We start from the raw sequence: 22,500 nt of genomic DNA, 5'->3' as shown, positions 1-22,500 counted from the left end.
TTATGCAGGAAATTAGACATAAACTATACATAGTGTATTGTACATTTTCAGAGGCTGTATTGCACACATTGTATATTCGACTTATAGGGTTATATATATATGTATTGCACCATAGAGTTATATATTACACTAAACGTTTGATTGTGTTTAATGGGAGAGGACCTACAGAGCACGGCTAGAGTTCAGCAGTCTAACTGCTTCAGGGTAAAAGCTGTTTTTAAACCTGGTGGTCTTGCACTGAAGGCTCCTCAGCCTTCTGCCCGAGAAAAGAGGTTGAAATAGAGCATGTGCAGGGTGGGTGGAGTCCTTAATAATGCGGAGGGCTCTTCATCTGCATCTTGCAGTGTACAGTTCAGTGATAGAGGGGAGCCTGCTCCCCACTGTCCTCTGTGCAGCTTTAACTACTCTCTGCAGGGCTTTCCTCTCAGCTACATGATGTAGGAGCTGATGATGCTTTCTACCGCTCCTCGATAGAAACTCTTCAGAACCAGGCTTCCAAGCCCAGCTCGTTTTAGCTTTCTGAGGAAGTAGAGGCGCTGGTGGGCCTTTTTAATCAGGCCCGAGGTGTTGACGCTCCAGTTTAAGTCCTTAGCTATATGGACGCCTAGATACTTAAAGCTGGAGACCACTTCCACAGCTGCTCCATCAATGTGTAGGGGGAGAGGAGTTCGCTTGTCCTTTCTGAAGTCCACCACCATCTCTTTGGTCTTTTTTACATTGATGCAGAGGTTATTTCCCCTACATCACTGTACCAGTTGTTCTACCTCCTCTCTGTAATAGGATTCATTGTGTCAGTGATGCGTCCCACTACTGCTGTGTCATCTGCTAATTTGACTATATGACAGCTGGAGTGTCTCGCTATGCAGTCACACGCCAACAGAGTGAACAGGAGGGGGCTCAGCACACAACCTTGAGGCGGGCCTGTGCTGATGGTGGAGGAAATGGTGTCATGGATCCTGACAGTTTGAGATCTGTTGGTCAGGAAGTCTAGGACCCAGTTCCATACTGACAGGCTTAAGCCAAGAGAGGAAAGCTTTAGAATTAATGTCTGTGGAGAGATGGTGTTGAAGGCGGAGGAAAGGTCCAGGAAAAGCAGGCGGACGTAGGAATTCTTATTCTCCAGGTGTGTAAGGGCTGTGTGGATCACTGATGAGATGGCGTCATCTGCAGAGCGATTTGTCTTGTACGCATACTGATGGGGGTCTACAGTGGCATCGATGGAGGCTTTGATGTGAGTCATGACCAGCCTCTCAAAGCACTTCATGACTACCGGGGTTAGAGCTATGGGGCGGTAATCATTCAGACAAGTCACTGTACCACTGTCAGGCAGGTAGGAACAGTCGCAGTTGACAAAAAGGTGTTAAATATGTCAGTTAACACTTCTGACAGCTGGTGAGCACAGTCCTTAAGTACCCTTCCTGTTATGTTATCAGGGCCTGCAGCTTTGCGGGGGTTAATCCTTTTTAGAATCCTCTCCACGTCGGCTGTTGTTACTTTAAGGGGCGTGTCATCAGGAAGTGATGGGAGCTTGGTACAGGGAGGAGGGTTGTCATGTTCCTCGAAGCGGGCATAGAATGAGTTTAGTATATCAGGCAGGGAGGGGTCCCTAGGGCATTGTGCATCTTTGGTGTTGTAGTCTGTGATGCACTTAATGCCCTTCCACATACTCTGCGGATCGTTGGAAGTAAGGTGACCCTGGATTTTTTGGGCGTCTGTGGATTTAGCCCTCACAATGCCTGCCGTCAGTTGTTTCCTCGCCAACTTTAGCGCTGATGCATCACCTGCCCTAAATGCAGCATCCCTAGCTTTCAGCAGAGCCTTTACTTCAGCATTCAGCCAGAGCTTCTGATTAGAAAAACAGGTAATTGTCTTGGTGGTGGTTACATCATCAGCACATTTGGATATAAAGCCGAGGACGGATGAAGTGTATTCATTTAGGTCCAGCTTATCCCAGTAAGTGGCTGCTTCTTTAAAGATCTGCCAGTCAGTGCACTGAAAGCAGTCCTGAAGAACGTCTGCATCACTGGGCCATACAGTGATCGTTTTCTTTGTGTGTATTGTCCTCCTCAGCAGGGGGCGATAGGCTGGCGCCAGCAGTACAGCTATGTGATCGGAAGCACCAAGATGGGGGCGGGGGAGAGCTCTGTATGCACCGCGGATGTTTGTATACACACAGTCCATAATATTTTCTCCCCGTGTTGGAATTTCCACATGCTGGTGGAATTTGGGAAGAGTGTCCGTCAGTTTCACGTGATTGAAGTCCTCCGCAACCACGTAAAATGCCTCCGGGTGTTTAGTCTGCAGCGAGCTGATGGTATCATGAAGCTCCTGCAACGCTACGCTAGCATTAGCACCCGGCGGGATGTAAACAATGGTGACGTACACAACATTAAACTCCCGCGGCAGATAGAATGGCCACTGGATACTTTGTTGTCATGAACTCTATCGACTCAGAGCAGTGACTTTTAACTAAATTACTGCTTGTACACCAATCTTCATTCACAGAGTCCACCTCCTCCTTTTTACCCCGACCGGTAATCGCGGTCCGCACGGAAAAGCCGAAAGCCATCAATTTGAAAGTCCGGGATGTTTTGGTTTAGCCAGGATTCCGTTAGGCAGAGAACAGCGCAATTCCTCATCTCAGAGTGAGCATTAATCCTTAAACGTAGCAGGTCCATTTTATTATCCAGGGAGCGGACGTTGGCCAAAAAGAGAGTTGGAATCGAAGGTCGGCTAGCCTTTAACTGTACAGACGCTCCCGTCCGCTTTCCTCTCTTCTGTCTTTGAGCACAACGTTTCCTATTGCCCGCTGTCCCCCGCGCTCTGCTACGCCACTTTGTTGTTCTCAGGAGGCGCTGTCTTCCGAGTTCAGATTTTAGTATATGGTGTGCTATCAAGAGGCTTTGTTCCGGGACTTCGAGAAGCCGCTGCATCAGCGCGCGCCGCCATCTACTCAAAAGTTCAGTAGATCTGTAGTGTTATACAAACTGTACACTGACGACTCTACAGTATATCAGGTTTAATTTCTACAGTCCTGTCCTGTGAGAAGATAAATGAACATGTTCACTGAGATTAGAGGGGTGTACTTACTTTTGTGAGAGAGTGTGTGTTTAAAGTATACATAAATACAAGTTACTACCAAACACCGCTAATGTACACACAACCTGATCCAACTACAGTAATCTCACAACAATAAGAGTACAGTAGGAGATGGTCCTGGTCTGATACAAACCAGCTTGGGCAGAGACACCATGACGTCACTCTGACACACACACACACACACACACACACACACACACACACACGTACACACACGTGTACAGGAGTCTGTGCTCTGATTCGGTTCTAGTACATTTACACTGATACAGGTGCTGCTGTGGTGTGTCACTGGGTTTATCTACAGTACAGATGCTGCAACACAAAGACAGTGATGTCACTGATGAGGAGATTAATCAGTGTATGATGTCATTATGTACACCTGTATGACATCATCACTGTATACTAGTGTCACAGCGTTGTATAATTAGAACACTATCAATGTATCAGTGTTTCACTAACACCAAACATAAATCTCAATTCTGTGTGTGTGTGTGTGTGTGTGTGTGTGTGTGTGTGTGTGTAGAAGGTGCAGGATGTGCGTTTGCTCTCTCTGCGTTACTGGTTGCTGGTTTTGACCATCATGTTCTTCTACAACGGGATTTTCCCTTTCATCGCTGACGCCAGGTCAGACACACACATTACACACACACACACACACATTACACACACATTACACACACACATACACACACATTACACACACACATTACACACACACATTACACACACACATTACACACACACATTACACACACATTACACACACATTACACACACACATTACACACACATTACACACACACATTACACACACATTACACACACACATTACACACACATTACACACACACTACACACACACACATTACACACACACATTACACACACACTACACACACACACATTACACACTACACACACACACATTACACACACATTACACACACATTACACACACACACACATTACACACACACATTACACACACACATTACACACACATTACACACACACATTACACACACATTACACACACACATTACACACACATTACACACACACATTACACACATTACACACACACATTACACACACATTACACACACACACACACACACACACACACACACACATTACACACACACACACACACACATTACACACACACACATTACACACACACACACATTACACACACACACATTACACACACACACACATTACACACACACACACATTACACACACACACACACACACACACACACACATTACACATTACACACACAAACATGCTTCATCTCAACGTTTGTATACTGTGTTCATTAGATGCGTGTGTGTGTGTGTGTGTGTGTGTGTGTGTGTGTGCAGTAAGTTTATCCAGGATAAGTATGAGGGTTACACACAGAAGCAGGCGTCCTACATTGCAGGTGCCGTGTACGACAGCTCACTGGTGTTATCAGCGGTTGTGGGCATTCTCATTGTGAGTACACACACACACTCACTCACTCACTCACTCACTCACTCTCTCACACACACACACACTCTCACACACACACACACACACACACACACACACACACACGCTGGAGTCAAACCTCAAGTGTTTTACTGCATGTTTATTTTAAAAAAATGTTTGTACTGAATATAACTGTGTGTGTGTGTGTGTGTGTGTGTGTAGGACTACGTGGGTCTGCGTGGTGTGTTTGCTGTGTTGTGTGCAGTGTGTACTCTTCCTGTCTTTGGGTTGTTGGCCTTCACCTTCGTCCCTCCGCTCGTCTCCACCGTCTGGCTCGGGATCACATACTCGTTCGCTGCGGTGAGACACACACACACACACACACACACACACACTGTATAGTAGTAATGCTATAACACACACTCCCAGCACTATTACTCGTTGTTATAGTTACAGTGTCATGAGCACGGATTTAAACGTGTGTGTGTGTGTGTGTGTGTGTGTGTGTGTGTGTGTGTGTGTGTGTTAGGCGAGCATGTGGCCCTCCATCCCCCTGGTGGTGCCGCGCTCCACTCTGGGCACGGCGATGGGTTTGGCCACGTCGGTGCAGATGATCGGGATCGGAGTGTGTAACCTGATCGTGGGAGAGATCCTGGGGGAGAAGAGCAGGTCTCACTCACACACACACACACACACACACACACACACACACACACCTGATCCTGGGGGAGAAGAGCAGGTCTCACTCACACACACACACACACACACACACACACACACACACCTGATCCTGGGGGAGAAGAGCAGGTCTCACACACACACACACACACACACACACACACACACACACCTGATCCTGGGGGAGAAGAGCAGGTCTCACACACACACACACACACACACACACACACCTGATCCTGGGGGAGAAGAGCAGGTCTCACACACACACACACACACACACACACACACACACCTGATCCTGGGGGAGAAGAGCAGGTCTCACACACACACACACACACACACACACACACACACACACACACACACACACACACCTGATCCTGGGGGAGAAGAGCAGGTCTCACACACACACACACACACACACCTGATCCTGGGGGAGAAGAGCAGGTCTCACACACACACACACACACACCTGATCCTGGGGGAGAAGAGCAGGTCTCACACACACACACACACACACCTGATCCTGGGGGAGAAGAGCAGGTCTTACACACACACACACACAGGTATAGTGAGAGTGGTAATGTAGTAAGTGATTTGCTGTGTGTGTGTGTGTGTGTGTGTGTGTGTGTGTGTGTGTGTGTGTGTGTGTGTGTGCAGTGATGCTAAGATCCCGTTATGGCGGTGGCAGCGTATGATGATCTTCATGTTGGCGAACACAATCTGCTGCATCATCACGTCTACTCTACTGAACATCATCGACCGGAGACAGGTACACACACACACACACACACACACACACACACACACACACACACTCGCCTTCATCCGCCCGTATGTGAGAGTATTATGGGGTTTAATCTATAAGACCTAAAGACTCTTTGGTGTATACAGTAAACATGTTGTTGTTTACATCCACCTGATCCAATGATCAGCTCATCATTATTACATCACTGGTTGGTATAAACATTGCAGATGGCGCCACCTGCTGTACATGTGGTGTAGAACACTTGTGGCACACACACACACACACACACAGCAGTGTCTCTGTAGGGCTCAGGATTGTGCGGGACACAGTGACACGCCCTTCTCTCAGCACAACCTACACAGTATAATGAACTTTATTTCTAAACACACACGTGACTTTTAATCCCAGATACACAATGTGTAAGAAATATCAGATCAGGTGTTTTTGTGGTTGTTTTTGCGACGTCAGTCCCAGTATGTTCCAGTAACAGGAATGTTTTAAAGGTCTAATAACTCTGGATCTACATGACGTGTCGAAACCCCGAGGCGCAGTGTGGCGTTTTATTGTATTTATTGTTTTTCTTTATTTATTAACTCTTTCCTTTTTACTGGATAACGACCGCGGGGACGTGGAACCGAGAATCAGCAGTCTCCCTCTGGGGTTAATAAAGTTCTTTGACCCTTGAGTCTTGGAGCACACCAGCAGTGTTTTACTGAATCAGTCATTGACCCGTGCTGTGTTACCGCGGGAGCTTCATGGGCTCATCCTCCTGTGTTGTTTTTAAAGAGCAGCCCGTTCTCCGTGTGTTTCTCGCTTCCCGCCTCTCTGAGCCCCGCCCCTGGATGCGTTTATTCCGCTAGCGTGAGTACAAATGTTGTACAGACGTACTTAACACTTTATAACAGGAGATCTCCAGGAACGCTTCACTTCACTCCTCCTCCACACGCGCGGTTTCAGTGTCTGTAACTCTGCACATCAGCCACTGCCCCGCCCACAACCCTGTCTGTTAAAGGGAGACGTGAGAACCACACACATACATGAGTAAATGTGAGCATTAATGTCTGAACTGTGTGTTGTGTGTGTGTGTGTGTAGGGAGGTACACTGAACAAACTGACAAAGAGATCAGCGGTGCAGGACTCTGAGGTTCACACAGACACAGACGCTCTCATCACCAACGAAGAGGAGACCGGAGAGAGAGACGGCTCCAGCATCATCTCATAACCTGTCTGTCTGTCCCTGTCTGTCTGTCCCTGTCTGTCTGTCCCTGTCTGTCTGTCCCTGTCTGTCTGTCCCTGTTTGTCTGTCTGTCTGTCTGTACCTGTCTCTCTCTCTCTCATTATAACATACTCCTATATACGGTGCTGTGTGAATAAACTGAATTGATACAGATGTGAAAGGGAAGTGTGTGTGTGTGTGTGTGTGTGTGTGTGTGTGAGAGATCAGGTACATCATCGTGAGTGTGTGTGTGAGCAGATCTCAGACTGTTTTATCAGTGTTTGTTATATTAATGTTGTATGATTTGCACAACACTATTGTTACAGTATAATTTTAGGTGTAATTGTGTAGCAGTTGCATGGTGTGTGTGTGTGTGTATGTGTGTGTGTGTGTGAAGGCTGACCACGTCCTCATTTGTAATCACTCTTGTGTTATTAAATCAGGATCCTGACCCGTGTTGAGTCGAGATTTTATACTGAATAAACCTTCTGATACAAACTGATCTGACTGTCACTGATTCTACACTTCACTTCACACTTCATGTACAGTGTAGTGCACAGGGTGTAGGGTGTAGTGAGTGAGTTGGGTGTAGTGATCAGTGTATAGTGTGTAGGGTGTAGTGATCAGTGTATAGGAAGTTGGGTGTATATAGTGAGTTAGGTGTAGTGAGTAGGGTGTAGTGATCAGTGTGTAGTGTATAGTCAGTTGGGTGTAGTGATCAGTGTGTAGTGTGTAGGGTGTAGTGAATTGGGTGTAGGGATCAGTGTATAGTGTGTAGGGTGCAGTGAGTTGGGTGTAGTGATCAGTGTATAGTGTATAGTCAGTTGGGTGTAGTGATCAGTGTGTAGTAAGTTGGGTGTATATAGTGAGTTGGGTGTAGTGATCAGTGTATAGTGTTTAGGGTGTAGTGAGTTGGGTTTAGTGATCAGTGTATAGTGTGTGGGGTGTAGTGATCAGTGTATAGGAAGTTGGGTGTATATAGTGAGTTAGGTGTAGTGAGTAGGGTGTAGTGAGTTGGGTGTAGTGATCAGTGTATAGTGTATAGTCAGTTGGGTGTAGTGATCAGTGTGTAGTAAGTTGGGTGTATATAGTGAGTTAGGTGTAGTGAGTAGGGTGCAGTGAGTTGGGTGTAGTGATCAGTGTATAGTGTGTAGGGTGCAGTGAGTTGGGTGTAGTGATCAGTGTATAGGAAGTTGGGTGTATATAGTGAGTTAGGTGTAGTGAGTAGGGTGCAGTGATCAGTGTATAGTGAGTTGGGTGTAGTGATCAGTGTATAGTGTGTAGTGAGTTGGGTGTAGTGATCAGTGTATAGTGTGTAGGGTGTAGTGAGTTGGGTGTAGTGATCAGTGTATAGTGTGTAGTGAGTTGGGTGTAGTGATCAGTGTATAGTGTGTAGGGTGTAGTGAGTTGGGTTTAGTGATCAGTGTATAGTGTGTAGGGTGTAGTGAGTTGGGTGTAGTGATCAGTGTATAGGAAGTTGGGTGTATATAGTGAGTTAGGTGTAGGGTGTAGTGAGTTGGGTGTAGTGATCAGTGTATAGTGAGTTGGGTGTAGTGATCAGTGTATAGTGTGTAGTGAGTTGGGTGTAGTGATCAGTGTATAGTGTGTAGGGTGTAGTGAGTTGGGTTTAGTGATCAGTGTATAGTGTGTAGGGTGTAGTGAGTTCGGTGTAGTGATCAGTGTATAGTGTGTAGGGTGTAGTGATCAGTGTATAGGAAGTTGAGTGTATATAGTGAGTTAGGTGTAGTGAGTAGGGTGTAGTGATCAGTGTATAGTGTATAGTCAGTTGGGTGTAGTGATCAGTGTGTAGTAAGTTGGGTGTATATAGTGAGTTAGGTGTAGTGAGTAGGGTGCAGTGAGTTGGGTGTAGTGATCAGTGTATAGTGTGTAGGGTGCAGTGAGTTGGGTGTAGTGATCAGTGTATAGTGTGTAGGGTGCAGTGAGTTGGGTGTAGTGATCAGTGTATAGTGTGTAGGGTGTAGTGAGTTGGGTGTAGTGATCAGTGTATAGGAAGTTGGGTGTATATAGTGAGTTAGGTGTAGTGTGTAGGGTGTAGTGAGTTGGGTGTAGTGATCAGTGTATAGTGAGTTGGGTGTAGTGATCAGTGTATAGTGTGTAGTGAGTTGGGTGTAGTGATCAGTGTATAGTGTGTAGGGTGTAGTGAGTTGGGTGTAGTGATCAGTGTATAGTGTGTAGTGAGTTGGGTGTAGTGATCAGTGTATAGTGTGTAGGGTGTAGTGAGTTGGGTTTAGTGATCAGTGTATAGTGTGTAGGGTGTAGTGAGTTCGGTGTAGTGATCAGTGTATAGTGTGTAGGGTGTAGTGATCAGTGTATAGGAAGTTGAGTGTATATAGTGAGTTAGGTGTAGTGAGTAGGGTGTAGTGATCAGTGTATAGTGTATAGTCAGTTGGGTGTAGTGATCAGTGTGTAGTAAGTTGGGTGTATATAGTGAGTTAGGTGTAGTGAGTAGGGTGCAGTGAGTTGGGTGTAGTGATCAGTGTATAGTGTGTAGGGTGCAGTGAGTTGGGTGTAGTGATCAGTGTATAGTGTGTAGGGTGCAGTGAGTTGGGTGTAGTGATCAGTGTATAGTGTGTAGGGTGTAGTGAGTTGGGTGTAGTGATCAGTGTATAGGAAGTTGGGTGTATATAGTGAGTTAGGTGTAGTGTGTAGGGTGTAGTGAGTTGGGTGTAGTGATCAGTGTATAGTGAGTTGGGTGTAGTGATCAGTGTATAGTGTGTAGTGAGTTGGGTGTAGTGATCAGTGTATAGTGTGTAGGGTGTAGTGAGTTGGGTGTAGTGATCAGTGTATAGTGTGTAGTGAGTTGGGTGTAGTGATCAGTGTATAGTGTGTAGGGTGTAGTGAGTTGGGTTTAGTGATCAGTGTATAGTGTGTAGGGTGTAGTGAGTTCGGTGTAGTGATCAGTGTATAGTGTGTAGGGTGTAGTGATCAGTGTATAGGAAGTTGAGTGTATATAGTGAGTTAGGTGTAGTGAGTAGGGTGTAGTGATCAGTGTATAGTGTATAGTCAGTTGGGTGTAGTGATCAGTGTGTAGTAAGTTGGGTGTATATAGTGAGTTAGGTGTAGTGAGTAGGGTGCAGTGAGTTGGGTGTAGTGATCAGTGTATAGTGTGTAGGGTGCAGTGAGTTGGGTGTAGTGATCAGTGTATAGTGTGTAGGGTGCAGTGAGTTGGGTGTAGTGATCAGTGTATAGTGTGTAGGGTGTAGTGATCAGTGTATAGGAAGTTGGGTGTATATAGTGAGTTAGGTGTAGTGTGTAGGGTGTAGTGAGTTGGGTGTAGTGATCAGTGTATAGTGAGTTGGGTGTAGTGAGTTGGGTGTAGTGGTCAGTGTATAGTGTGTAGTGAGTTGGGTGTAGTGATCAGTGTATAGTGTGTAGGGTGTAGTGAGTTGGGTGTAGTGATCAGTGTATAGTGTGTAGTGAGTTGGGTGTAGTGATCAGTGTATAGTGTGTAGGGTGTAGTGAGTTGGGTTTAGTGATCAGTGTATAGTGTGTAGGGTGTAGTGAGTTCGGTGTAGTGATCAGTGTATAGTGTGTAGGGTGTAGTGATCAGTGTATAGGAAGTTGAGTGTATATAGTGAGTTAGGTGTAGTGAGTAGGGTGTAGTGATCAGTGTATAGTGTATAGTCAGTTGGGTGTAGTGATCAGTGTGTAGTAAGTTGGGTGTATATAGTGAGTTAGGTGTAGTGAGTAGGGTGTAGTGATCAGTGTATAATGTGTAGGGTGCAGTAAGTTGGGTGTAGTGATCAGTGTATAGTGTGTAGGGTGCAGTGAGTTGGGTGTAGTGATCAGTGTATAATGTGTAGGGTGCAGTGAGTTGGGTGTAGTGATCAGTGTATAGTGTGTAGGGTGTAGTGAGTTGGGTGTAGTGATCAGTGTATAGTGTGTGGTTAGTTGGGTGTAGTGATTAGTGTATAGTGTGTAGGGTTTAGTGAGTTGGGTGTAGTGATCAGTGTATAGTGTGTAGGGTTTAGTGAGTTGGGTGTAGTGATCAGTGTATAGTGAGTTGGGTTTAGTAGTCAGTGTATAGTGTGTAGTGTGTAGGGTGTAGGGAGTTGGGTGTAGTAATCAGTGTGTAGTGTGTATTGAGTTGGGTGTAGTAATCAGTGTATAGTATGTAGGGTGTAGTGAGTTGGGTGTAGTGATCAGTGTATAGTGTAGTGAGTTGGGTGTAGTGATCAGCGTATAGTGAGAAGGGTGTAGTGAGTTGGGTGTAGTGATCAGTGTATAGTGTAGTAAGTTGGGTGTAGTGATCAGCGTATAGTGAGAAGGGTGTAGTGAGTTGGGTGTAGTGATCAGTGTATAGTGTAGTGAATTGGGTGTAGTGATCAGTGTATAGTGTAGTGAGTTGGTTGTAGTGATCAGCATATAGTGAGAAGAGTGTAGTGAGTTGGGTGTAGTGATCAGCGTATAGTGAGAAGAGTGTAGTGAGTTGGGTGTAGTGATCAGCGTATAGTGAGAAGAGTGTAGGTAGTTGGTTGTAGTGATCAGCATATAGTGAGAAGAGTGTAGTGAGTTGGGTGTAGTGATCAGCGTATAGTGAGAAGAGTGTAGTGAGTTGGGTGTAGTGATCAGCGTATAGTGAGAAGAGTGTAGTGATCAGCGTATAGTGAGAAGAGTGTAGTGAGTTGGGTGTAGTGAGTTGGGTGTAGGATGCAGTGAGTTGGGTGTAGTAAGTTGGGTGTAGTGATCAGTGTATAGTGTGTAGGGTGTAGTTAGTTAGTGTGTAGTAAGTTGGGTGTAGTGATCAGTGTATACTGAGTAGGGTGTAGTGAGTAGGGTGTGGTGAGTTGGGTGTAGGTTGTAGTGAGTAGCTTGTAGTGATTAGTGTATAATGAGTTGAGTGTAGTGAGTTGGGTGTAGTGATCAGTGTATAGTGAGTAGGGTGTAGTGAGTAGGGTGTGGTGATCAGTGTATAGTGAGTAGGGTGTAGTGAGTAGGGTGTAGTGATCAGTGTATAGTGAGTAGGGTGTAGGGTGTAGTAAGTAGGGTGTGGTGAGTTGGGTGTAGGGTGTAGTGAGTAGGATGTAGTGAGTTGGGTGTAGTGATCAGTGTATAGTAAGTAGGGCGTAGTGAGTAGGGTGTAGTGATCAGTGTATAGTGAGTAGGGTGTAGTGAGTAGGGTGTAGTGATCAGTGTATAGTGAGTAGGGTGTAGTGAGTAGGGTGTAGTGATCAGTGTATAGTGAGTAGGGTGTAGGGTGTAGTAAGTAGGGTGTGGTGAGTTGGGTGTAGGGTGTAGTGAGTAGGATGTAGTGAGTTAGGTGTAGTGTGTAGGGTGTAGTGAGTTGGGTGTAGTGATCAGTGTATAGTGAGTTGGGTGTAGTGATCAGTGTATAGTGTGTAGGGTGTAGTGAGTTGGGTGTAGTGATCAGTGTATAGTAAGTTGGGTGTAGTGAGTAGGGTGTAGTGAGTTGGGTGTAGTGATCAGTGTATTGTGTGTGGTTAGTTGGGTGTAGTGATTAGTGTATAGTGTGTAGGGTTTAGTGAGTTGGGTGTAGTGATCAGTGTATAGTGTGTAGGGTTTAGTGAGTTGGGTGTAGTGATCAGTGTATAGTGAGTTGGGTTTAGTAGTCAGTTTATAGTGTGTAGTGTGTAGGGTGTAGGGAGTTGGGTGTAGTAATCAGTGTGTAGTGTGTATTGAGTTGGGTGTAGTAATCAGTGTATAGTATGTAGGGTGTAGTGAGTTGGGTGTAGTGATCAGTGTATAGTGTAGTGAGTTGGGTGTAGTGATCAGTGTATAGTGAGAAGGGTGTAGTGAGTTGGGTGTAGTGATCAGTGTATAGTGTAGTAAGTTGGGTGTAGTGATCAGCGTATAGTGAGAAGGGTGTAGTGAGTTGGGTGTAGTGATCAGTGTATAGTGTAGTGAGTTGGTTGTAGTGATCAGCATATAGTGAGAAGAGTGTAGTGAGTTGGGTGTAGTGATCAGCGTATAGTGAGAAGAGTGTAGCGAGTTGGGTGTAGTGATCAGCGTATAGTGAGAAGAGTGTAGTGATCAGCGTATAGTGAGAAGAGTGTAGTGAGTTGGGTGTAGTGAGTTGGGTGTAGGATGCAGTGAGTTGGGTGTAGTAAGTTGGGTGTAGTGATCAGTGTATAGTGTGTAGGGTGTAGTTAGTTAGTGTGTAGTAAGTTGGGTGTAGTGATCAGTGTATACTGAGTAGGGTGTAGGGTGTAGTGAGTAGGGTGTGGTGAGTAGCTTGTAGTGATTAGTGTATAATGAGTTGAGTGTAGTGAGTTGGGTGTAGTGATCAGTGTATAGTGAGTAGGGTGTAGTGAGTAGGGTGTGGTGATCAGTGTATAGTGAGTAGGGTGTAGTGAGTAGGGTGTAGTGATCAGTGTATAGTGAGTAGGGTGTAGGGTGTAGTAAGTAGGGTGTGGTGAGTTGGGTGTAGGGTGTAGTGAGTAGGATGTAGTGAGTTGGGTGTAGTGATCAGTGTATAGTGAGTAGGGTGTAGTGAGTAGGGTGTAGTGATCAGTGTATAGTGAGTAGGGTGTAGTGAGTAGGGTGTAGTGATCAGTGTATAGTGAGTAGGGTGTAGTGAGTAGGGTGTAGTGATCAGTGTATAGTGAGTAGGGTGTAGGGTGTAGTAAGTAGGGTGTGGTGAGTTGGGTGTAGGGTGTAGTGAGTAGGATGTAGTGAGTTGGGTGTAGTGATCAGTGTATAGTGAGTAGGGTGTAGTGAGTAGGGTGTAGTGATCAGTGTATAGTGAGTAGGGTGTAGTGAGTAGGGTGTAGTGATCAGTGTATAGTGAGTAGGGTGTAGGGTGTAGTAAGTAGGGTGTGGTGAGTTGGGTGTAGGGTGTAGTGAGTAGGATGTAGTGAGTTGGGTGTAGTGATCAGTGTATAGTGAGTAGGGTGTAGTGAGTAGGGTGTAGTGATCAGTGTATAGTGAGTAGGGTGTAGTGAGTAGGGTGTAGTGATCAGTGTATAGTGAGTAGGGTGTAGGGTGTTGTAAGTAGGGTGTGGTGAGTTGGGTGTAGGGTGTAGTGAGTAGGATGTAGTGAGTTGGGTGTAGTGATCAGTGTATAGTGAGTAAGGTGTAGTGATTATTGTGTATTAAGTTGGGTGTAGGGTGTAGTGAGTTGGGTGTAGTGATCAGTGTATAGTGAGTTGGGTGTAGGGTGTAGTGAGTAGGGTGTAGTGATCAGTGTATAGTGAGTAGGGTGTAGGGTGTAGTGAGTAGGGTGTAGTGATCAGTGTATAGTGAGTAGGGTGTACCTGAAATCTCTCTCTCTCTCTCTCTTTCTCTCTCTCTCACAGACACACACACTTTAATCATAAGTTTGTGGCTACACTTTGTAACTATCCCCTAACTGGCCACTTTATTAGGAACAGTTGGGTTGTACAATCAGCCGGTCACCGTTGCAGTGTGTACAGAGACCGAACAGCTGGACAGGTGAGGAGTAAAGACCAGGTGATTCATCTGTCCAGATGTGCTCTCCAGCATGTCTTATTAATGGTGTGGAAGTTCACTAATCTGTAGGTTTAGTACAGTGTAATCTGTATTAAACATCAGAGCTCTGTAAATGTATATAATTTAATATACTATACTATTATATAATATACTATACTATACTGTAATGTAATGTAATGTAATGTAATGTAATGTAATATAATATAATATAATATTTTATAATATAATATAATATAATATAATATAATATAATATAATATAATATAATATAATATAATATAATATAATATAATTCAATTCAATTCAATTTTATTTATATAGCGCTTTTAACAATGGTCATTGTCTCAAAGCAGCTTCACAAAAATGAAAGAAATTAAAAAAATAAAATAATAATAATAATAAAAATAAAATAATAAAATATTAATAATAATATAGGGAGTCAGTAGGTGCAGAGGGCAGATGGGATCAGATCACTGGAAGCACAGGAGCAGGATGTGTAGCTCCAGCCATCATAAAGCAGAATCCAGCTGGAGCTGGTCCTTCTCTGGATGCCTCAGGATCCTCACAGGGTTGGACTTTGTCTACTAAAGCTGGTACAATCTCCAGATGCCTCGGGATGGGTAGAAAAGTACAGAACAGATGGAGAGAATTAGCGTAGTTGCCATTCAGGATAGATGTACTGAAGTATGAGGTTATGGGATGAGTTACGCGTATGCCAGATTAAAGAGATGCGTCTTGAGTCTACTTTTAAACAGGTAGACTGTGTTTAGGCCCCGACTATTGTCTGGAAGGCTATTCCAAAGTTTTGGAGCCAAATATGAAAAAGCCCTACTCCCTTTTGTAGATTTTGATATTCTGGGAATTACAAGAAGTCCAGAGTTTTGTGATCTTAAGGAGCGTGGCGGATTATAGCGTATCAGAAGACTGGTTAGATATGTGGGAGCTAAACCATTAAAAGCCTTGTATGTAAGTAATACTATTTTGTAATTAATTCTAAACTGAACTAATACAAAATAGTACTACTTACATACAAGGCTATATATATAATATATATAATATAATATACTCTAATGTAATATAATGTAATATAATATAATGTAATATAATATAATATGTTATAATATAATATACTATAATGGAATATAATGTAATATAATATACTATAATATACTATAATGTAATATAATGTAATATAATATAATGTAATATGTTATACTATAATATACTATAATGTAATATAATGTAATATAATGTAATATAATATACTATAATGTAATATAATATACTATAATATACTATAATGTAATATAATGTAATATAATATAATGTAATATGTTATAATATAATATACTATAATGTAATATAATGTAATATAATATACTATTAATATATAATGTAATATAATATACTATAATGTAATATAATGTAATATAATATACTATAATATACTATAATGTAATATAATATACTATAATATAATATAATATACTATAATATAATATAATATAATAAACTATAATATAATATAATATAATAAACTATAATATAATATAATATAATATAATATAATAAACTATAATATAATATAATAAACTATAATATAATATAATATAATAAACTATAATAAACTATAATATAATATAATATAATATAATATAATATACTATAATATAATATAATAAACTATAATATAATATAATATAATAAACTATAATATAATATAATATAATATAATATAATATAATAAACTATAATATAATATAATATAATATAATATAATATAATATAATATAATATAATATAATAAACTATAATATAATATAATATAATATAATATAATATAATAAACTATAATAAACTATAATATAATATAATATAATATAATATAATATAATAAACTATAATATAATATAATATAATATAATATAATATAATATAATATAATAAACTATAATAAACTATAATATAATATAATATAATATAATATAATATAATAAACTATAATATAATATAATATAATATAATAAACTATAATATAATATAATATAATATAATATAATATAATATAATAAACTATAATATAATATAATATAATATAATATAATATAATATAATATAATATAATATAATAAACTATAATAAACTATAATATAATATAATATAATATAATATATTATAATAAACTATAATATAATATAATATAATATACTATAATATAATATAATATAATATAATATAATATAACTGATTTATTCCCAGTACTGTTGTGTGCATTAACGCGGTCAGTCCTGCGGGTGGCGCCAAACCCACGTTATTACAGTTTAATCAATTTGACATCATAAACAACATCCTCCTCATTATGTGTGTGTGTGTGTGTGTGTGAGGAGGGACTAATCTCAGTGTAAAAGTGTACAGAACTTCCGGTTCTGTTCCACCAAACTTGACTCGCGCTCCCCCCCCCCCCACGCGCACGCTCCGTTGCCATTGGAGACAGGTTCCGTCGTGACGCAGCGGGTCTGTGGGCGGGACCAGGCTGCTGATTGGGTGCTGAGAGCCGTCCGTCACACGGAGCCCCGCCCCTCCGAGTGTTATGTAGTGTAACTCCAGTACAGTGTAGAGCGCAGATCTAACGGCCGCGCGCGCGGGTCTGTGGAGTTTCCGCTGTAGAGTGAGTGAGACCGGAACTGGACAGAGACACAGAGGGGGACAGAGGGGGACAGGAACCGGACCGGACAGGGGGAATGGAGCGGGGACACACACACTGCGTCTAAAGCTGCTGCGCCCCTCCGCCGGACCCCTCTGTGTGTGTGTGTGTGTGTGTGTGTGTTTACTCCCGCTGCTGGGTAAGTTTATCAGGGACTCTGGTGAGAGTACACACTGCTGTATGCGTTCATAGATTTGTACTCCTCACCCAAGAGTGTGTGTGTGTGTGAGAGAGAGAGTGAGTGTGTATATGTGTGGGCAGTGTGTGTGTATGTGTAAGTGTGTGTGTGTGTGTGTGAGAGAGAGAGAGAGGTATGGGGAGTGTGTGTGTGTATGTGTGTGTGTGTGTGTATATGTGTGGGCAGTGTGTGTGTGTGTGTGTGTATATGTGTGGGCAGTGTGTGTGTGTGTGTGTGTATATGTGTGGGCAGTGTGTGTGTGTGTGTGCGTATATGTATGGGCAGTGTGTGTGTGTGTGTGTATATGTGTGGGCAGTGTGTGTGTGTGTGTGTGTGTGTGTATATGTGTGGGCAGTGTGTGTGTGTGTGTGTGCGTATATGTATGGGCAGTGTGTGTGTGTGTGCTTATATGTGTGGGCTGCGTGTGTGTGTCGTGGCCAAAAGTTTTGAGAATTACATAAATATTGGAAATTGGAAAAGTTGCTGCTTAAGTTTTTATAATGCATCTACTCCAGAATGTTATGGAGAGTGATCAGATAAATTCCAGAGTCCTTCTTTGCCATGAAAATTAACTTAATCCCAAAAAAACCTTTCCACTGCATTTCATTGCTGTCATTAAAGGACCTGCTGAGATCATTTCAGTAATCGTCTCGTTAACTCAGGTGAGAATGTTGACGAGCACAAGGCTGGAGATCATTATGTCAGGCTGATTGGGTTAGAATGACGGACTTAACATGTTAAAAGGAAAATCATTGTTCTTCCATTGTTAACCATGAAGACCTGCAAAGAAACATGTGCCGTCATCATTGCGTTGCATAAAAATGGCTTCACAGGCAAGGATATTGTGGCTACTAAGATTGCACCTAAATCAACAATTTATGGGATTATCAAGAACTTTAAGGAAAGAGGTTCAATTCTTGTTAAGAAGGCTTCAGGGGGTCCAAGAAAGTCCAGCAAGCGCCAGGATCGTCTCCTAAAGAGGATTCAGCTGCGGGATCAGAGTGTCACCAGTGCAGAGCTTGCTCAGGAATGGCAGCAAGCAGGTGTGAGCGCATCTGCACGCACAGGGAGGCGAAGACTTTTGGAAGACGGCCTGTTGTCAAAAAGGGCAGCAAAGAAGCCACTTCTCTCCAAAAAAAAACATCAGGGACAGATTGAGTCCTGCAGAAAGTATGGTGAATGGACTGCTGAGGACTGGGGCAAAGTCATATTCTCAGATGAAGCCTCTTTGCGATTGTTTGAGGCATCTGGAAAAAGGCTTGTCCGGAGAAGAAAAGGTGAGCGCTACCATCAGTCCTGTGTCATGCCAACAGTAAAGCATCCTGAGACCATTCATGTGTGGGGTGGCTTCTCATCCAAGGGAGTGGGCTCACTCACAATTTTGGCCAAAAACCCAGACATGAATAAAGAATGGTACCAAAACACCCTCCAACAGCAACTTCTTCCAACAACCCACAAAAGTTTGGTGAAGAACAATGCATTTTCCAGCACGATGGAGCACTGTGCAATAAGCAAAAGTGATAACTAAGTGGCTCAAGGGCCAAAATGTTGAAAGCCTTTGAAACGTATGAAGTGCTTGTAATTATATTTCAGTACATCACAGAAACAACTGAAACTAAGATCTAAAAGCAGTTTAGCAGCAAACTTTGTGAAAACTAATATTTGTGTCATTCTCAAAACCTTTGGCCACGACTGTATATGTGTTTGTGTGTGTGTGTGTGTGTGTGTGTGTGAGTTTAAACACTGCACTGTTGCAGTTTTATTCAATTCGTGCAAAGAAGTTGTGCGTAGTTTTTGTCCAGAATGCAGAGAACCTGTAAGGACAGGTACAGGTAGGTTTATGAGCATCCTTTAGGACAGAGACGGTCTTGTGATGTCCTGTGAGGACATGCAAGGTTTCATAAGAAACTTCGAGGACAGGGGCGGTTTAAAGACGGTTTAAAGATCTAATTGACGGTCTTATTACAACTTGTAAGGACATGCACAGTCTTGTGAGGACAGGCACATTTTGTTGGGACTTGTGGAACGGTCTCATTACAACCCATGAGGACAGGCACGGTCTCATGATGACCCACAAGGACAGGAACAGTCTCATGAGGACCCTTAAAGACAGGCTCGATCTCATTACAACCTGTAAGGAAATGCAAGGTTTCATGAGGACCTTTGAAGACAGGGACAGTCTTCACAGATTAGGAGCCATGAGGACAGGCACAGGTTTATGAGGACCTATGAAGAAAGGGAGAGTTTCTTGATGACTTGTGAGGGCTGGGACAGGTTTATAAGAATCTTAGAGGACAGGGACAGCCTCATGATGAGCTGGACAGGTTGCGGTGTGTTATGGAGTCAGAGATTGGACAGGGGCAGTGTATTATGAAGTCAAAGATCAGACAGGGGGCAGTGTGTTATGGAGTCAAAGATCGGACAGATTGCGGTGTGTTTTGGAGTCAGAGATTAGACAGGTTGCGGTGTGTTATGTAGTCAGAGATTGGACAGAGGGCGGTGTGTTATGGAGTCAAGAGATCGGAGAGGTTGCGGTGTGTTATGGAGTCAGAGATCGGAGAGGTTGCGGTGTGTTATGGAGTCAGAGATCGGACAGGGGGCGGTGTAATATGAAGTCAGAGATCAGACAGGGGGCAGTGTGTTATAAGTTAAGTTTAAGTTAAGCCTTTATTCGTCACACATACATTACTGCACAGTGAAATTCTTTATTCTTTACATATCCCAGCTTCTTGTTAGAAGGCAGGGGTCAGAGCGCAGGGTCAGCCATTTTTTTTTACGGCGCCCCTGGAGCAGACAGGGTTAAGGGCCTTGCTCAAGGGCCCAACAGCGGCAACCTGGCGGAGCTGGGGCTCGAACCGCAGATCTTCCGATCCGTAACTCAGAGCCTTAACACACTGAGCCACCACTGCCCCTAATGCCCTCACTGCCCCTAATGCCCTCACTGCCCCTAATGCAGTTTATGGAGTCAAAGATCGGACAGATTGCGGTGTGTTATGGAGTCAGAGATCGGACAGGTTGCTGTGTGTTATGGAGTCAGAGATCGGACAGATTGCGGTGTGTTATGGGGTCAGAGATCGGACAGGTTGCGGTGTGTTATGGGGTCAGAGATCGGACAGGTTGCGGTGTGTTATGGGGTCAGAGATCGGACAGGTTGCGGTGTGTTATGGGGTCAGAGATCGGACAGGTTGCGGTGTGTTATGGAGTCAGAGATCGGACAGGTTGCGGTGTGTTATGGAGTCAAAGATCGGACAGGTTGCGGTGTGTTATGGAGTCAGAGATTGGACAGGTTGCGGTGTGTTATGGGGTCAGAGATCGGACAGAGGGCGGTGTGTTATGGAGTCAGAGATCGGACAGGTTGCGGTGTGTTATGGGGTCAGAGATCGGACAGGTTGCGGTGTGTTATGGAGTCAGAGATCGGACAGGTTGCGGTGTGTTATGGGGTCAGAGATCGGACAGAGGGCGGTGTGTTATGGAGTCAGAGATCGGACAGGTTGCGGTGTGTTATGGAGTCAGAGATCGGACAGGTTGCGGTGTGTTATGGGGTCAGAGATCGGACAGAGGACGGTGTGTTATGGAGTCAGAGATCGGACAGGTTGCGGTGTGTTATGGGGTCAGAGATCGGACAGGTTGCGGTGTGTTATGGAGTCAGAGATCGGACAGGTTGCGGTGTGTTATGGGGTCAGAGATCGGACAGAGGGCGGTGTGTTATGGGGTCAGAGATCGGACAGGTTGCGGTGTGTTATGGAGTCAGAGATCAGACAGGTTGCGGTGTGTTATGGAGTCAGAGATCGGACAGGTTGCGGTGTGTTATGGAGTCAGAGATCGGACAGGTTGCGGTGTGTTATGGAGTCAGAGATCGGACAGGTTGCGGTGTGTTATGGAGTCAGAGATCGGACAGAGGGCGGTGTGTTATGGAGTCAGAGATCGGACAGAGGGCGGTGTGTTATGGAGTCAGAGATCGGACAGGTTGCGGTGTGTTATGGAGTCAGAGATCGGACAGGGGGCGGTGTGTTATGGAGATCGGACAGTTTGCTGTGTTATGTAGTCAGAGATCGACAGGGGCGGTGTGTTATGGAGTCAGAGATTGGACAGGTTGCGGTGTGTTATGGAGTCAGAGATCGGACAGGTTGCGGTGTGTTATGGAGTCAGAGATCGGACAGGTTGCGGTGTGTTATGAAGTCAGAGATCGGACAGGGGGGCGGTGTGTTATGAAGTCAGAGATCAGACAGGTTGCGGTGTGTTATGGAGTCAGAGATCGGACAGGTTGCGGTGTGTTATGGAGTCAGAGATCGGACAGGTTGCGGTGTGTTATGAAGTCAGAGATCGGACAGGGGGGCGGTGTGTTATGAAGTCAGAGATCGGACAGGGGGGCGGTGTGTTATGAAGTCAGAGATCGGACAGGTTGCGGTGTGTTATGGAGTCAGAGATCGGACAGGTTGCGGTGTGTTATGAAGTCAGAGATCGGACAGGGGGGCGGTGTGTTATGAAGTCAGAGATCAGACAGGTTGCGGTGTGTTATGGAGTCAGAGATCGGACAGGTTGCGGTGTGTTATGGAGTCAGAGATCGGACAGGTTGCGGTGTGTTATGAAGTCAGAGATCGGACAGGGGGGCGGTGTGTTATGGAGTCAGAGATCGGACAGGGGGGCGGTGTGTTATGAAGTCAGAGATCGGACAGGGGGGCGGTGTGTTATGAAGTCAGAGATCGGACAGGGGGGCGGTGTGTTATGAAGTCAGAGATCGGACAGGGGGCGGTGTGTTATGGAGATCGGACAGTTTGCTATGTTATGTAGTCAGAGATCGGACAGGTTGCGGTGTGTTATGGAGATCGGACAGTTTGCTATGTTATGTAGTCAGAGATCGGACAGGTTGTGGTGTGTTATGGAGTCAGAGATCGGACAGGTTGCGGTGTGTTATGGAGTCAGAGATCGGACAGGTTGCGGTGTGTTATGGGGTCAGAGATCGGACAGGTTGCGGTGTGTTATGGGGT

General features: G+C 43.9%; 1 protein-coding gene across 1 annotated transcript in view; it reads left to right on the top strand.

Moving 5' to 3' along the window:
• mfsd1l (major facilitator superfamily domain containing 1-like) overlaps positions 1 to 7,404 on the top strand; it is a 13,024-nt gene extending 5,620 nt beyond the window's left edge. Inside the window, exons 8-13 of the mRNA XM_053493592.1 lie at positions 3,623 to 3,723; positions 4,470 to 4,581; positions 4,780 to 4,917; positions 5,087 to 5,226; positions 5,896 to 6,007; positions 7,077 to 7,404. Of these exons, the coding sequence (XP_053349567.1) occupies positions 3,623 to 3,723; positions 4,470 to 4,581; positions 4,780 to 4,917; positions 5,087 to 5,226; positions 5,896 to 6,007; positions 7,077 to 7,205 (732 nt within the window). The 3' untranslated portion in view covers positions 7,206 to 7,404. The remainder of the gene's footprint in view (positions 1 to 3,622; positions 3,724 to 4,469; positions 4,582 to 4,779; positions 4,918 to 5,086; positions 5,227 to 5,895; positions 6,008 to 7,076) is intronic.
• The last annotated feature ends 15,096 nt before the right edge of the window (positions 7,405 to 22,500 follow it).

Source organism: Clarias gariepinus, chromosome 4, assembly GCF_024256425.1.
Source record: "Clarias gariepinus isolate MV-2021 ecotype Netherlands chromosome 4, CGAR_prim_01v2, whole genome shotgun sequence".
NCBI lineage: Eukaryota > Metazoa > Chordata > Actinopteri > Siluriformes > Clariidae > Clarias > Clarias gariepinus.
Note: the sequence above shows the minus strand (reverse complement) of the source record. Positions and strands in the feature narration are given on the sequence as shown.